The 18,172-nt window shown below is 32.9% G+C and overlaps 2 protein-coding genes across 3 annotated transcripts; both read left to right on the top strand.

The window, feature by feature from the left end:
- Positions 1-193: 193 nt before the first annotated feature.
- On the top strand, positions 194-6,963 carry Sec24cd (COPII coat complex component secretory 24CD). Of its 2 annotated transcripts, none has more exons than XM_077424236.1 (15): positions 194-332; positions 834-1,532; positions 1,668-1,787; positions 1,874-2,053; positions 2,135-2,330; positions 2,412-2,527; positions 2,697-3,107; positions 3,245-3,371; positions 3,450-3,610; positions 3,758-3,937; positions 4,025-4,226; positions 4,308-4,502; positions 4,584-4,775; positions 5,067-5,260; positions 5,331-6,963. In XM_077424236.1, exons 2-15 carry the CDS (start codon positions 834-836, stop codon positions 5,472-5,474), a joined length of 3,117 nt encoding a protein of 1,038 aa, XP_077280362.1. In that variant the 5' UTR covers positions 194-332; the 3' UTR covers positions 5,475-6,963. The 2 variants fall into 2 exon arrangements, with proteins under 2 accessions (XP_077280362.1, XP_077280363.1); XM_077424237.1 differs by lacking the exon at positions 194-332 and adding an exon at positions 377-558.
- Positions 6,964-7,111: 148 nt separating this feature from the next.
- LOC143907435 (heparan-alpha-glucosaminide N-acetyltransferase) lies at positions 7,112-13,024 on the top strand. The gene is made up of 11 exons (XM_077424246.1): positions 7,112-8,399; positions 8,797-8,924; positions 9,306-9,421; positions 9,770-9,932; positions 10,272-10,476; positions 10,637-10,804; positions 10,996-11,129; positions 11,221-11,390; positions 11,869-12,043; positions 12,116-12,228; positions 12,605-13,024. Exons 1-11 carry the CDS (start codon positions 8,181-8,183, stop codon positions 12,784-12,786), a joined length of 1,773 nt encoding a protein of 590 aa, XP_077280372.1. The 5' UTR covers positions 7,112-8,180; the 3' UTR covers positions 12,787-13,024.
- The last annotated feature ends 5,148 nt before the right edge of the window (positions 13,025-18,172 follow it).

Genomic DNA, 18,172 nt, shown 5'->3' with positions numbered 1-18,172 from the left:
CGTCACGTGCGTTTAAATAATTTATTAAATCTGAAAAGAATTTATGCTATAGCTCGCGTGTCGAATATACCGTGTGTTTAATTTTTCTCGTATCAAATTTTACAGACGTGACAGTCCAAATTGCAGCATGACGTGTCTTGTCAGCATGTGTCAGACGCATGCGCGATGCCGCCTTACGTGGCATCGGCACAATCGGCACTCTCAGTCCAGTCGGAGTGGTCAGTTATTTGTACATCGAGTCACATCGACGTATATTTCTCGTACGTTTAGCGTAAAATTTTCTCGCGATAGTTTCAGATTTGTTATGATTCAGACACATTTTACGATATAACGTAAGTGAACTGTGTGTTTAGGATATTGTGCGTAAAGTCCAGCCAGTGTCTTCACGTGTTAATAAATTTTCGGGGTTTGAAACGTCGCATACGCATTCACTGTTTTTAGTCGCTAATATTTAATTTCTCACTGTATTTTACGTTTTATTTCAACGAAGGTTTACGCATACACATGGAACATATTCACGCTTTATACTTACATTGTAAAACATGACATTTTTTCCATGTAGGTTACCTTTCACTTCTTGAGATTTTAAAGCCTTATTTTTTTTTGTTATTTATTTAATCTTGTTTGTATCGCGCGTACATTATATGTGTATATCACATATATTATTAATTCTAGATTATAGTAACAACTATACAATGTTAGTACTTTAATATATTTTCTTTGTTAATTCTCTTTATGCTATTTTTATTTAAATTGGATATATCTGTATGATAGTTTTAGTACGCTTTCAGTATATTTACAGTTTGTATTCGTAATGAATCTTGTTGTAACAGATGCAGCATATTCCAGATATAGGAAGGCAGCATCCATATGCTGCGCCTGTGCCTCCAATAAACAATCAACAAAACTTTATAAAGCCGCCGATTGTGGGAGAACAGAATCTGTCGAATTCACAAATGCATTCTAACTTAATGTCGGCGCCGCCGCCTGTGGAACACCCTCAAGTAATGGGACCTCCGACGACAGGCGTTCCTGGCTCTCAAATACCTTCGCGTTTACCTACAGGTTTTCACAGACATGGGCAAGCTCCTGTAGGTTATCAAACTCAGGGGACTAATCTCCCAAACGCTAACCTACTCCAATCTGGAATGCCGCCGTATAATCCTGTACCACCATTACCGGCGCAAGTGCAAGGAAGGCCAACAGATCAAGATTTGTCACAATTTGCTCCTCCTCTTTCAACAACGGGACAGACTATAGCGAGTCCTCCAGCGACCGGTTATTCTCAAGCTCTGCAAAAGCAATATTTACCACCAATGCAGGGCCAAACTATAACGAGTCCTGTAGGGCCAGGGCCAGGGCCAGGGCCAGGTTTAGGGCCGCAACCTGCTCAAAGACAATATGGCTCTACTATGCCTCCGTTACCAGGGCAAGCTTTATCCAGTCCTTTAGGAGTAAACCGTACATCGCCTGGTATCCCTTCAAACTATCAACAACCAACGTTCCAACAGCCTGGATATCATAACCAAATGGTACAATTATATAATTACGAAAATTTCGATTCTGTGAATAATTAAGATTTTTTTTTATTTTTTATTTTTTATTTTTCATTTTTTTTTTTTTTTATTATTATATAGAAAAGAGTGACCGTTGTTTTCTTTTCGCAGGATATATATAATAATCAAAGGAACATATATCAGACTAATGCACCTAATGCTACAGGATATCAACCAGGATTGCAACCTCAACAAGCTAGACGACTTGACCCAGAACAAATGCCGAGTCCGGTATGAGTTTAATTTTTTCAATCAAATTTATGTACCAATATTGTTTATTATCTCGAGTCAAGCTAAGCTATGTCTTTAATACACAGATTCAAGTGATGCAAGATGATCAAAATATGAGAGGTGGAGTATTCATAACGAGTCAGAAAGGACTGGTACCACCTTTGGTGACGACAAATTTTATAACTCAGGATCAAGGAAATGCCTCTCCCAGATATATCAGGTCCACTATGTATACCGTTCCCACTACTACTGATATTATAAAACAGGTATATTGGAATAGACAAAGAATGAATTTGTTATTTAGCTGTTTTCTTTCATATGTTTTGATACATTTGTATCTTACATAGACCAATGTTCCCTTTGGACTTGTGATAAGTCCAATGGCTCGTATCGTGCAAGGAGAATGTGAACCACCAATTGTAGATATGGGCGAAATTGGGCCAGTGCGTTGCGTACGTTGCAAAGCTTACATGTGTCCGTTTATGCAATTTATTGACGCCGGTCGAAGATTTCAATGCATGTTCTGTAAAGCGACGACAGAAGGTAACGATCAAAAATTATTTTTTAACTACTCGCAAGTTTGTTTGCATCAAATATACATATTTCTACGTTTTCGGCGTTTAGTTGCAAATGAATATTTCCAACACTTGGACCATACAGGGCAACGTTTAGATCGTTACGAGAGACCTGAATTAACGTTGGGTACATTCGAATATATGGCTACAAAAGATTATTGCAGGGTAACATCCAATAAAATTATCCTCAAACTTTACGGCAATATGAAATAATTACATTCATCAATATTTTAAAAAGAGCTCAAGATAAAAGTCGAAATTATTTATCTAATCCTTATAAGCGTTAAAATTATAAATTTATACGCTAATTTCCATTTGTTTATTCTTTTCACAGGACAATGTTTTTCCAAAATCACCAGCCATTGTGTTCATAATCGACGTATCGTACAATACAGTTAAATCTGGATTAGTGAACTTATTGTGTACAAATATAAAATCCATAATAAAGAATCTACCTATTGACGCAGGGCAAACCAAAAGTAAAATGAAAGTTGGCTTTATAACATATAATAATACCGTGCATTTTTATAACATCAATTCTTGTCTTGCTCAACCACAAATGATGGTTGTTGGAGATATTCAAGATGTATTTATGCCGCTTTTGGACGGATTTCTGTGTGACGTCGAAGAGAGTGAGGCAGTTATCGATAGTCTTATGATACAAATTCCTCAAATGTTTGCGGATACTCGAGAAACAGAAACAATTCTTGCTCCTGCCATACAAGCTGGATTAGAAGCATTAAAGGTACTCGAATAAAGCGCGAATTATATATATATAAAATTTTTTTCCTTGTTAAGTAATAAACACGAGTTTAATTACAGTGAGTAAATCCATTCGGTGGGATTCAATAAAAATACACATAATTTTACTTGTGATTCCAGGCGTCCCAACGTTCTGGCAAATTATTGATATTCCATTCATCTTTACCAATTGCCGAAGCACCTGGGAAATTGAAAAACCGTGATGACCGTAAAGTACTTGGAACTGATAAAGAAAAAACGGTATTAGGTATGTATTTTATGGTATTTAGAGTATTCACGTTAAGTTAGTTACTAAGTTATGTAAAATGATTTTGTTTTTTTCTAGTTCCGCAGAATAATGTCTATAATAATTTGGGTCAAGAATGTGTCGGTGCAGGTTGCAGTGTAGATTTGTTTATCTTTAATAATTCATATGTAGATATAGCAACAATTGGTCAAATTTGTCGTCTTACTGGAGGAGAGATTTATAAATACACTTATTTCCAGGTGAGCTATACTATTGTAATAGAAATGTATATAAATACTAATTAGATGCTTATTGGAATAATATTTTATGAAAATTACTTTTAATATACTTTATCTTAACAAAGCAAAAATATTCAAGAATATAGTCTTGCGATTTTTCTATTGCAGGCCGATATCGATGGTGAAAGATTAATTTCAGATGTTATTAATAATATTAGTAGGCCAATCGCTTTTGACGCTGTTATGCGAGTACGTACATCTACAGGTGTTAGAGCGACCGACTTCTATGGTCATTACTTTATGTCCAATACAACTGATATGGAATTAGCCAGCATAGACTGCGATAAGGTATACTAAGTTATGTTATTTAGTTAATTGCTATAATTATGTACTTTAATTTTATTTTACTTAATTTAACTTTTTTTAACTTACAAGGCTGTTGGAATAGAAATTAAACATGACGACAAACTAACAGAGGATGAAGGTGTGTACATTCAAGCGGCTCTGCTATATACTTCCTGCAGTGGTATTAGAAGATTGCGAATCATAAACCTGAGCTTGAAAACCTCATCGCAAATGGTCGAATTGTATCGCGCGTGCGATTTGGATGCTATTATAAATTACTTCTCTAAGCAAAGTAAGATATGCCGTATAAAATTATAAAAATTATGAAAATATATTTGTATAAATTACAATATGTGCTCATTCTCACTCTTAGATATTTTCAAATTACTGGAGTCTACTCCAAAAACGGTAAAAGATAATTTGATTGCACGATGTGCAAATATGCTGGCTATATATCGAAAACATTGTGCAACACCATCCAGTGCTGGACAATTAATACTACCAGAATGCATGAAGTTACTTCCACTTTACATAAACTGTTTGTTGAAAAGCGATGCATTAACAGGAGGTATGCTTTATATGGATGTACATTCAACTAATGATTTATATTATTTCACATTGAATATATATATTTTTCTTCTTATTCTAGGAGCTGATATGACCATTGATGATAGATCTTATGTAATGCAAGCGGTCGCAACAATGCCTATTTCCATATCTGTTGCATATGTTTATCCTAGATTATTTCCTTTGCACGATGTTGATTCTCAAGATTCGGAACTGCCTCTAATGTTGCGTTGCTCTATTGATAAATTTACGGACGATGGCGCTTATTTACTTGGTAATATGAAAGTTACATATTATTAACATACATAATCAAAAATACTCACATTTTAAATAATATAAAATTATAAATAACGAATTTTTTACAACTTTAATCTCAAATTTCTTAAAGTCATGGCATTGGAGTGTTTTTGATGCCAAAATCATATTGAGTATCGAAAAAGCTGCATAGTTTACATTCTTTTTTCTTGGTGTATGTTTATATACATAACTTGTAATTGTTATATGTTCTTTATTTTTTGAAAAACGATATCAGTATTTTTTATATATTTCATATTTTATTTTGTAGAAAACACCATCCATATGTTCTTATGGTTGGGCATGGCACTTTCTTCCCAATGGGTACAGAGTGTCTTTGGAGTACCTTCGGTGGTCCAAGTCGATACAGATCATGCAACACTACCGATCTTAGATACTCCTTTAAATAATAGAATCAGGAATATTATTAATCGGATACGTGCCGAAAGACATCGTTGTGTGAAAGTAAGTCGCTTTATATAATGCATGAGTAAATTACACTAGAGCGCAATATAATTTTGTTTTTCTGTTGCAGTTAACGATAGTAAGACAACGTGAAAAATTAGAAATGGTGTTACGTCATTTCTTGGTTGAAGATAGAGGAAATGATGGAAGTCCTAGCTACGTCGATTTCCTATGCCACATGCACAAAGAAATAAGAACACTTCTTAGTCAATAAATAATTTTTTAAGTATTCAGCTAACTTGTATTCGAATTCAGGCTCTTTTGCGTCGATGATTTGTTATCTCGTTGCCTAAAGAAATTCAAGCAAGGCATTGTCCTCGATCATTGTATTTTTATGCATCCAAACATGCATTAAACATTACACAGACACACACATAAGATGGCCATTTGTGCATTTTAAATATCTTATTTTGAATAATAGAAAAAAAATTAAAGTTGAGGTTTATAGTTTCGAGGAACATATGTAGTGTGGGAATACTTTCATTATTCATAGAGGCATAAAGAAGATTTCAAAAGCAACTTGATTTTTTAAAATAAAATCAAAATAATTTTTCTTATATAAACATGGTTTCCTTAGTTATTCTGCATATAAAAGTATTAAAGTAAGGATATCACAAAAAAATCAATACTTTATTTTATACTTTATTCTGGTATATTTTGACACGAAATATAAAATATCTCTAAATAAATATTTTTATATTTAGAATATAATGTGAGATGAATTAATTGGTGTAAAGAAAATAATTTGTTAAAAAATTAATGTAATTTGCAATATACGCATATGTATTATTTCTTTAAATATAATTATATATTATATATATATCTATAATTATATATATATATTAATTTTATTAATTGATTTATTTTATTATACTGTGCATAAAAATATTAAAGTAGGATAATATTGATGGATATTTATAATCTTACTACTGTCACATGCCGAGTAATCAGAGGAATCATATTACAAAAGAGAAATTATATGGTTTTAAAAAATCAAGTCATTGAAATCTCCAAGTCTTCGTGCACATTGAAAGTATTGTCACTACGTTACTCTATATCTCTCGAAATTGTAAAACTTGGTAACTTTAATTTTTTTATCATTTTTTTCTATTATGCAAAACAGCAAAGATGTGCAAGATGCATAAGTTAAATAAATAGCATCCTGTAAATGTATATATGTATGTGTACACGCGCGCGCGCGCGCGTGCGTGTATATGTATAATGTGTGTTCTTGGATTTGGATAAGGGAGACTCAAAAAAGTACAAATGTATTCTCCAATAAATATATAATCGCTCTTTTTCTTGGAAAGAAAAATTGAATTACCAAGTAATAGAACGTTATAGAATGAACTATTTCAATAAATTATGATCACAAAAGTTAATGTTTGTTTATAAAGTTATGTCTTTATATGTACACCTGAGTAGCCGTTTAAGTAGCCGTTAAGCTGCAGATCGACTATCACATTATTATTTAAACTTTTGATATAAAAGATTGCTCGGCAATTAAGTCTCCATTTATCAATTTAGAATAAAGAGAACTTGATTTAAAACTGGAACGAATACATTTGTACTTCTCGTCAATCTTTGTTTTAAGCTTGTTTCACTTTAGACGGACACAGACAGACAGATGTGAAGAAACACAATTAATCATTCCGACAGATACCGATACGTACGAAAGAATAGCCACGTTTACATTTTTCAGTCGTATAAAAAACACAAGAATATCTATAAAATTGTATTACTTTATATTTTAGACCATTAATGTTATCACCGTATTATGTTAATAAAGTATATTAAATCATATAAATTCACATGCATGTCAATTAATATTTGTGTTAGTTTTGTTAATAATACCACAATTTATAGAAAATTATATATTAATATTATTTAAGATTAAACTGTATTTTTGCGAAAAGTTGAGTCTTTGTTTCTAACTATACTAAATGAATAAAAAATATGGGTGAAATAAATTGTAATCATTATATAACGAAATAGATAAAACAATTGAAAATAATTTGTAGTGATTATATTAATTTTCGAAATAATATTACCCAAAGAGAAAGATTCTCGATATGTAAAAGTAATTAAATAATTGTATATTTGTATTTTCTCAATGAAGTTCTTGGTTTTACTTATGTATTATAGACAGAAAAATTCACGGGATATATTATAGCATAACGGTATATCGTTAGAACGTAAGATTTAAGTACCAAGGCTGTATTCCAAAATTGCCAGCGCTGAAAATCTATAGTATATGTTACGTGTACTATAGATTTCCAGCGCTGGCAGTGAATTTTGGAACACAGTCCAAGTGATTAAATTTTAAGCTTAAAAATTAAATTCTGTAAAAACGTTTATATTGTACGCGCGCGCACACTCACACATGCAAAAGCAAGAATAGATTTAATTCTTCATGACAATTTGCATAAATATCCGAACTAACATAATTTTAATAAGTCTTTTAATATTAAAAAATTTTGGTAAAAAAGAACATGCAATATATTGTACAAGATGTCTCTGAAATAAATGAACAAATTAAGGGAACGTGTTTTTTAATTAATTTATATCATTGATTTGTCCCTCGATATATCGTCTCACTTTTGCCAAAAGGTTACGCTCAGACGCAACTGTGTGAGTGATCAATATAGGTCTTCACTTTCACTCTTCAGCCATTCGTGTTTAACACTTGATGTAATCGCATTCCGATATTTTGTGATATTAAGAAAAGTCGTTTTGTTGCTTCAGTCAGACGTCGCTATCATCGTGTAAACCTAAGCTTTATCGACTACTACACAAATGTACGGAATAATACCGATTTCGAAAGATTTTTCAAAAGTGGTATTTATCTGAAATCTGAGATGCACGTTGTGAGGAAATAGACACCGATGCCACGAGGCACTTCGATACACGATTTTTACATATGTTAGTTGCCCAAACGTGTTTCTATAACTGTCAACTAAGAATACATACCTATGTTATTCGAATCGAAATACAGTTTTATTTTATAAAGATATTAGCAATGAATGAATTTAATTGCTCTTACGAAAGTTTAAAGTTTGACGAAGCCTGCGTAAGTGTAATATCTGACAATGGAAACTTTGATAAGTGGCTCTATTCGCTCTCTACGGATTGCTTATCAGTAAGTATAATCATGATATGCATAATTTTTAAAATTCAATTTATATAATATAATAAATAATTATATTATTTTGTGATTGACGCTAAATTTTTTGTAGTAATTTATAACGGTAATAAAATTGTGCGGTAAAACAAAAAGAAAGCGGTTTAAACGGTCCTTATTAATAAACCCACGATACGCGTACTGGAGAATGTGACAAGTAGACTTCAGTAAAATATGGACTTTTTAAACAGAATATTATTATAAATTACGAGAATGCGATGAAATCGATTTTTAAAGAGAAAAGCACAATAGACTAATCGATAGATAAATTTCACCTTTAATACAAAACCTTTTTGGATAGTTTACGATTTACCATAATGATCAATATATTTCTAACTTTCTGTCTTTATTATAGTGTCCATATAAACGAATAGCGCAGATTTCGAGCAATACCAGCTTGAAATTCAGTACGATTAAAACGGTAAAATGGAGAGTATTAGATAATAGCGGAAACGATGAATATGTATCTGCCAAAATGAAAAGGTAAACTTATTATTTAACATTATTTCTTATATATTGCTTTTCTTTTATAAATTATATTAATAAAAGATACATATATACAATATGCATGCATGCATGCATATAAACACACGTGTACCATTTTAACGTATTACTCCGGATAAAAATTTAGTGTCTTTTTTCATTAAAAAAAAGTTTTAAACAGATTGGTGTTAGAATATGATGTTGTATGCATGTTGTATGTATGCAAAAAAGATGATTACGTTAAAAAAAAATATAATATACATATATCATGTCCAATTATCAAGTTGAAGTGTGTTTAATTATAAGTTATTTTACAAATCCATTATTCTGCTAACGCATTGTTCTATCTTATTTTAACGTGTCTCAAATCTTATCTTTTAGCAATATTGTTTGCGAACTGTCGCCAAATCTCGGCCAGTATGGTTTATACGAATTGGCGGTACAAAATAATACTTGTAACTTTAGAACTGTGAAGAATCCAACGTATCCGTACACAGGTATATTTCTAAATATTCTCATGCTTTTGTATAAATATTTTAATTGTGATATAAATGACTACAGAAATATCACGTCACCTTAGAATTATGCCATTTGAGCGTATAACATATCAATTGATAAGCGTACCGTATATTAGTGGCTTTATCATTTTATTTATCCATTGAACTCGATAAATGGCAAGATTGATATCACGATATCAATAATATCGAAAAGAGAATTATCGTACATAAGATTATAATGATCAATTAAAAAATCGATTTACATATTTTGATAAACGGGAAATTTAATGTACATAATTTTATACATTGCGAAGCATTTTTTAAAGTTGAAGCAAATATTGTTTGCAGAACTCTTCATTATTTTGGGAATAATTGTATTTATCTTATGTGGTATATCTGCTGGAAGATCTTTATGGTACATCTTTAAAAGACGATGCGTAAAAAACGTCAGGAATGAATCAAATAATAAATCGGCAAAACGTCGCATAAAAGCTATCGACGCATTCAGAGGGTATTATGCATATATTATTAGATGAGTTAAAAAATGTTATAGCGATGTAAGATCATCGAAAACGATGGAGACTATTTAATTGAAAAATATTTATTTATAATAAATATATTAGATTATTTGTGTGTGTGTAAATAAATTTTTTTAAATACACAATTAATTAATGTTTATTTAGTGATTTTTCGAACATAAAGTGGTTGACTTTTTTATGGTAAAAGACCGTCAAATTTTTTTACTCAACTTTTTTACTACAAAGAGATTAAGCAAATACAAAACTCTATTCAAAAACCAATATTTCCACGAATTTCTTACAATATTAACACAATTGCTCATATGATGCAGGGTCAGTACTCTTTTCATGATTTTTGTTAACGATGGCTCCGGCAGTTATACTATATTGGGACACACAACTTGGAATGGCATGTTACTGGGAGATTTAGTATTTCCTTGTTTTATATGGATCATGGGTGTTTGCGTTCCCATAGCCTTGTCGGTACAGTTAAAACGTGGAGTTTCCAAGCTTCAAATCAGTTATTCCATTTTAAAAGTAAGTAATTGGTTAAAGAAAAAATAAAAACCGATCTACATACGCTAGAGCATATTATTGATTTGCCTAAAAAAAGATATTAATAAAAATGTAAAAAAACGTATCGGCAAAGTATTAATATTGATATATTATATCTTAATATATCTGCTTTCTTTCGCAGAGGAGTTTTCTTCTATTTCTGATAGGTGTTGCGCTGAATACATTAGGAACAAACGCGCAATTGGAAAACATACGTATATTCGGAGTTCTTCAACGATTCGGAGTTACATATCTGGTCGTTGGCCTAGTGTATCTCTGTTTTCCACCCCAACAGTCAAAAACTCTTCAGGTATGGAAATATTAAAACAATATTTTTAGAAACCTTATAATATAGATATGTTACATAGTCTGCATTCATGTATAGTCATATGTTTCAAATCTTTGAAGGTACTTACTTTTAGTATGATAAAGTTTTGCAAGTGTAATTTAATAATTCATGAATTACAGTTAGCGACATAAATTCTCCGTGTACTTTTATAGAACTCATCATCGACTTGGATAATACGTGAAATGCAAGACATATTAAGCTTTTTGCCACATTTTTTCTTAATGTTGTGTCTAATATTTGTACATTGCGCTCTAACGTTTGGTCTTCCAGTTCCCGAATGCCCCACGTATGTACATTGCTCTTAATTTTGAATTATTTTCTTAATGCTACGATTATATAGTTGTTAATAAATAAAAATAAATTAACGTGTGTTACAGGGGGTATCTTGGACCAGGCGGAAGACACGAAGATGGTAAATATTTTAACTGTACCGGAGGTGCGGCTGGATATATTGATAAAACTATACTGACTTTGAATCATATTTACCAAAACCCAACCATCAGTTCCATTTACGGATCCGGTCCTTTCGATCCCGAAGGAATTTTGGGTAATATTTGTTGCTTTATTACAGTTAAATACATATACTTATTGGAATATTCAACTTTATATTTTATGCGTTTAAAATATATATAGAATGTCCCCTAAAGCCACTGGATATTCTTTTAACGATAGCAAATATGAAACCAATTTTTTCGTAGTAAATATGTTAAAGAAAATTATGATTTGTTGCAACTTTTATATGTTTTAATTTTAATTGATAGACTTTTGTTATCAATATCTCAATATTTTCAGTAAAAAAATCCGACTTTAAATTAATTAATAAAAAGCACCCGATAGGTTTTTAAGACACTTTATATATTTATAAAGTGTATTCAATAATACATTTTTATAATTTTATAACGTTATCTAAACCTGTAAAAAGTGTTGATAACTGATCTTATGTACCTTTATAAAGTAAGAAACGTTAATTTCAACTGTTATTTTAAATTATAATTACATAATATAAATACTATATATTTCTCTAGGATGTCTCACAGCGATATTTCAAGTATATCTAGGTGTACATGCTGGTGTAATTCTGATGATGTATAAAGACTGGAAAGAACGTGTTATCAGATGGCTTTTGTGGGCAATGTTTTATGGTTGTCTGGGTTGCGCCTTTCATTTCACCAACATTATACCCGTTAATAAAAATTTGTGGTAAAGTAATTGTATTATAAAAGTGATCATTATAATAATAAGATTCCTCTATAAATCGATATAATTACGCAGGTCTTTGTCATTCGTATTTGTTTCAACTTCTTTTGCTCTGGCTTTCCTTTCTGGCTGTTACTTGCTGATTGACGTTATCAAAGTTTGGCGAGGTGGTCCTTTCAGAATTCCCGGTGAGTGAAAACACATTTTATTTAATCTGCTCTAAAAATTTGTCACTAAATATTGATAGTTAGAAATAATGTCCAAAAAAGAACATGAAACTATGAAATAAAGATTTAAAGACACATTAGATAAAAATTATACAAAAATTCTCTTTATGTTAATCAAAATAAAAATCACAATTTTTTATTTAGTTACAAAGTTATAAAATTAAACTTTAAATCATATTAGTGGCAAATTAAAAATATAATGTTTAAATATACAGTAAATATAGAGTACAATATAAAAAAAAATGCAAACGTGTTTAAGTTTTTAGCACTTTTGTATAGTAAATAATTTGAGCTGCATTTGTATTAATTTTTTAACATTGCCCAAATATGAATTCAGGCATGAATGCACTGGTGTTATACGTGGGTCACAGCATGTGTTATCAAATTTTCCCGTTCCATTGGAGGATCGGCGCCATGGACAGTCGTGCTTTATGTTTAATTGAATCAATTTGGGTGGTAACTCTCTGGGCGATTATAGCGTATATTATGCATCGTAAACGAACATACATCACACTTTGAATTGTACACCTATTCATAGCGTATTATTATACTACATTGTAATTTCAATTTAGTTAACATATAAACGATATATGCTGTTATGTTTGAGATCACGATTATATGCGCATGTATTAATCGTCGAAATTCGACGATCACATTTTTCACGCCACTTCCGACGTTTTCCGTAATCTATCACATTTTTTGTTATACCGACAAATAAAATGTTATTCGGTAAAAATTATAGGCTATTCTGTAGAGGCCCTCCACCACCCCCGCCGATTCCAATCAGCGGTCCTCTTTTTGTGTTTGTTTTTTACTTTTTTATTTATATTTCTTATTTTTATATTTTTTAATTTTATTATTATCCATACATATATTCGCATAATTTAGAAATATTCATTAAGGATCAAATATTTAACTTGTCGCGAAAATCACAAAAATGTTTGACGAAAAACGAGATAAAGTTTAATTTCGCGATCGTGGAAATTTGATTTTTTATTATATGTCATTTAATTTGCAGGATTTTAATTTTAAAAATTTTAAGTTATTACGTTCAGTCCCTACTTACCCGTATTTCTATTCGTATATTTTCCTACCCGTTTTTATTAATTTGTGCCTACTAATTCGTGTACTCCTACCCTACCCGTATTCTTACTTACTGCACAAATATGAAGTAAAACCGCGGTTAGGATGGATACCTAACTGTGTCCCTAATTGTGTGTTGTTTAAAGTCCAGCAGAATCACCTAATCGTGATTACACAAAGTATAAGAAATAGACAATAATATTTAGAAAAATATGGGCGCTCGCAATTTAATGCGAGCAAGTTAATTATAGCTTTCAATCGTATCACACAGTGATAAAAAATTTTTCTGCATTTTAGTAAATATTAGTTTGCATACAACTGTGACTCCATTTACTAAAATGAAGAAAATTTTCCATTTTATTAGTATATTTTTTTGTCAGTGAACAGACATATACTAATAAAAAGGAAAATTTTCATTATTTCAGTAAATGGAGTCACAGTTGTACGCAAACTAATATTTACTAAAATGCAGACAATTTTTTTCCCAGTGTGCATAATTTACACAACATAAGTTACACTTTTATTTTGGTCAATGTAGACCTCACGTTATATATGAATCGTAATTCTCGTAGTTTTTTTCTAGCCAGATTGGACCTACCTTGCGTTGTTCCTGGCCAAATTTATTCTGGTTGTATATTAGCCAGAGAATGAGAAGGAAACAAACTCCTTCGATATACCGGCTGATTTTCAGAGCCAGCAGATTACAGTCGATTACGAATCGTTACGATCGTTAACAAAAACGCGTTATTAATTATATAAAAAAAAGATAAAGAATCACGTTTTAATTAAATATCAATTAAATTTAAATTTAATTTAATTTTGCATTTAATTTCTCAGCAATACGCGTAATTAACTTGGTCGACCGAGAAATATATTGAAGCGAGAAAGAATTATATTATCAAAGAATTTTGTGTCAACCGCGTTCTAATCAAAATCGTCGCGATTATATCTCGATCGCAAATATTTGAATTTGAATAGCATAATATGAAAACACGAAACAACCGAAATTTAGAAATCAGTCGATGAATCGATCAATAAATCAATAAATAGCCAAGCAAAACGCGTCGCGAACCGAACCGTGAACCATTATTTGATCTCACCTCAGATATCAAGTGAGATATACAGAAAATGAATGACGTAAGATCCAAAAGGGACGATAATTTTTTAAGCAATATATTTACGAAATATAAGTATCGTAATTAATATAATATCATATACTCACGCATGTGACATTTGTCTTTATAAATTTTCACATGTGTCATATATGTATATTTATATGAACATCTCGTTATTTTATTGAAAAATGTTATTAAAATTATGTTCACTAGTACATATAAAATATTTATCATTTCGAATTATATTATGCATTCTTATATAATTGATGTAAAAACTATCACGTTCTATATAAAAAAATTATTCTGTCCCGCGACAAAATGTTCACTGGATCTCACGGATCTCACGTCATTTTATTTCACTTATCGATATAATAAAGTCAAGCTACTAGATGGATAGACTTTACAAGATTAAGGTAAAATTGGTATATTTTATACATGTATAATATAATAAAAATAAATATGTGCAATTTTAACAATCATTAATATGATTTATATATAATAAGATTCACGAAGAATATACGACGTGCAACGTGAATTAAAATATCTTTTAATCTTTTTTCTTTTGATCCGTGCGATACATGCATGTTAAAAATTTGTTTATACATTTTACTTTCTTGAACCAATTTATATAATATTTAATCCTGGAGAGAAAAGAAAAAGAAAAGAGAAAAGAGAAAAAAGAAAATATACATTTGTGAAAAAAATACAAATTGCTGCAATAAACTTCTTTTTATAAGTAATAATTTGACTTATTTCATTTTATTAAACTTATCTATTCCTATCTACAAATATTTCTCTTATTATTTTTTATTTCTTTAATTACAAGCAAACTATCTCTATCTATTACCTATCTATAGAAAATTAGTTTTGCTTATTGTTATTATTATATGTATATATATATCTAAAACAATATCTAGAAATAATATATTTTTAAAACTTTATTGTCCGAAAAATGAAGCTTTAAGAAAAAACTCAAGTAATGAGACGGCTTATATAAAAAAAATTCTATTTCTCGTAGATTCAAATTTTATTTTAATACTTTGTCTCTTTCTATGTCTATTTCTCAATAATTATTTTAAAAACAAATTTAAAAATGTAATTAACTTGTCAATAAATTTAGTTAATCGGTACTAATATTAAGAATAATTATAACTAATATAGACCCTTGATAATAAAATATATTTACCAAATTCCAATAAATCGCCTATTTCAGGCTGGTATACTTCGCGATTATAGCGTTCCACGCAAAAAACATTAGACGCATCAAATAAATAATAAAAATAATGCGTCGACATATAACGAGCTCTATTGTGAACTCGATGCGTGCCTACGCAAGAGCATTCTCCCGTAAGCACAATAAATCGATATATGATACAAGTCCAGGATTAACTATTTAGCCTAATCTAATTTAGACTATCCATTTTAGGGCAACGGATCTGTGACAAGTCGCATTTATCTGCATTGTTAGACGGGAAAATACATAAATATATAATATAATATTCACAGATTCGTTGCCCCATTATACAAAATTGATCGTCACTCACCGACCGATGCGCAACGGGCGGAGTTATTCGGCCACGGAGCTACGACGATTCTGTAACGGAAGAAAGACAGATTCGAATTTTAAAGCAGGCGTTCAAAATGATGACGTTTCAAAAAATAATTTTTGCGCGCGTCTACATCGTCTTTTAATTAGATTTACTAATATAATTCTCTATTTTTCGGGGAAAATTTTTACGAGAATAAACTTTTATAAAATTTTAGAACGGTTTCTCCTTCTCAAATTATTTTCAATTTATCGAGATAAAACGGCTCGAAAATAAATGAGAAATAACTGAATTAATTTTAAGAAAAATACTCACCCCAAGGTTGCTCCGCCGGTGCCCGATGTCTCTCTGCCAGGCCTCCTCCTTCTCTCATCAGGACGGGGTTGTCAGGCCGTCTCCTCCTCCTTCCGTCGCACAGAACACTCGCAGAATCACTGCCCGATATATTCCGCGAACGAGAGCGAATAAGTAACGACGCTCCCGGGATGAAACGATCGACGTACCGCGGCGCGCAGTGCGCACTTCCATATTATTTAAATCCGATAACTTAACCGGAGCTGCTTTTCTACGCCGAACGCAGCCAACTTCATACCGACGCACGCGCGACGCACGGATACAACGCGAGTCGAGTCAACAGCCGAAAAGAGAGAGAGAGACACACGCTTGCGACACAATTCGAGCACGTAAAATTCCGCGAGACGCAAACGCAATTAAACGTTCGACACATCACACGCATCACCGCGCCTCGTCATTTCAAATCACGCATGGCACGATTGTTCGCGTGATACTCGCCGCGGCACATCTCGCGACGTATATGCGGCGCTACGCCGGAGTCCGGAGTCCCGGCTGCCCGTGGCTGTCCGTCGGTTCGAGCGGTTCAAGCGTCGGCCGGCGTCGGGATCGATCGGGACCAGTCGGGACGTGACGACACTGACGACGCGATTGATATAGCGCGACTGCGCGACCATCGCGCCATCGCAGCGTCGCGGCCGCTCCCACCCCGCCCGCCGCGGCAACCGTTGGAACCGTTTTCGTAAATCGTAAACATCGCGAGTTATACGGGCCGCGACGTGTAATGCGCCGCGCGGCGTTCGCTAAAACAAAAAAGAAAATCGAGCACCCGCGCGCGCGCCAACAATCTCGCCCGCGCCGTCGGCAATATTTAATTATTCACTTGACGATATATCAACGTTTCGTCGCGATTTATTTACTACTTCTCGAAGGATTCATTTGAATGGATTTGAGAATATTATTTGGTCACCGTTTTCGTGTTTCGAGAACGCGGTGCGCGCGCAATATACACGCGAATCGTCGAGATTATCGTGTGATTTAAAATAACGAAACGCGATGATGTGTCAAGAAACGGAATATTGAACGTACATACTACATACATTAATACACCGTATTTATTTCACTCGAGGCGTGTGCTGCGTGCTGCGCAACGACGAATTCCATAATTCGGAATAAAGAAATTAGCGCGGAGCAAAGAGCCAATCGCGTGAAAGTTCGCGAGCTCACGTTACTATTTTTCATTTGCGAATCAAGTTTCTTCCTCGTACTACGTTTACGCGATAAGTACGTCCTTCGCGTAAACGGGATTTTGTAGTAACTTGCGATAATTTACTCCGCGCAAACGATATCGTAAGTTACTAATACAGAAGTAACGCTCGCGTAAACGTAGTAATCGTCAAGTAAATAATTAAATATTATTGTCTCGACGGCGAGACCGTTGGCGCGCGTTGTTGCTTAATTTTTGGTTTTCGCGAACGCCGGCACTGTACGCCGCGCCCCTCGCCCCTCGCGGCGCCTAATGTTTACAAAAACGGTCGCCGCGATGGTCGTGCAGCGCGCAGCGCGCAGGTCGCGGTAGGATCATTCGCGTCTCGACGTCCCGAGTCCCGAGTATCTCGACGCGGCCGACGGGCAGCCGAGCTCCGTGCGTATATCGCAGCCATCGCAAGTACTACAGAAAGACGCAGGCATTATCTATTAATCGTCGGATTGTCCCGTTTGCTCGACAGACTGATTTTCGCCGTTCGCGCCGATTCGCGAACACGACTGAAAGCCGCTGGTCGTTGCGCACGCGTCTCGTGCGATTTACGGGATACGGAGTCAAGTGAATACAGAATTAAATGTACGCCGAACATAAGTTTCTTGTGT

The sequence above is a fragment of the Temnothorax americanus genome, unplaced genomic scaffold (genome assembly GCF_048541705.1).
Source record: "Temnothorax americanus isolate GAGA-0224 unplaced genomic scaffold, ASM4854170v1 Scaffold8, whole genome shotgun sequence".
NCBI lineage: Eukaryota > Metazoa > Arthropoda > Insecta > Hymenoptera > Formicidae > Temnothorax > Temnothorax americanus.
Note: the sequence above shows the minus strand (reverse complement) of the source record. Positions and strands in the feature narration are given on the sequence as shown.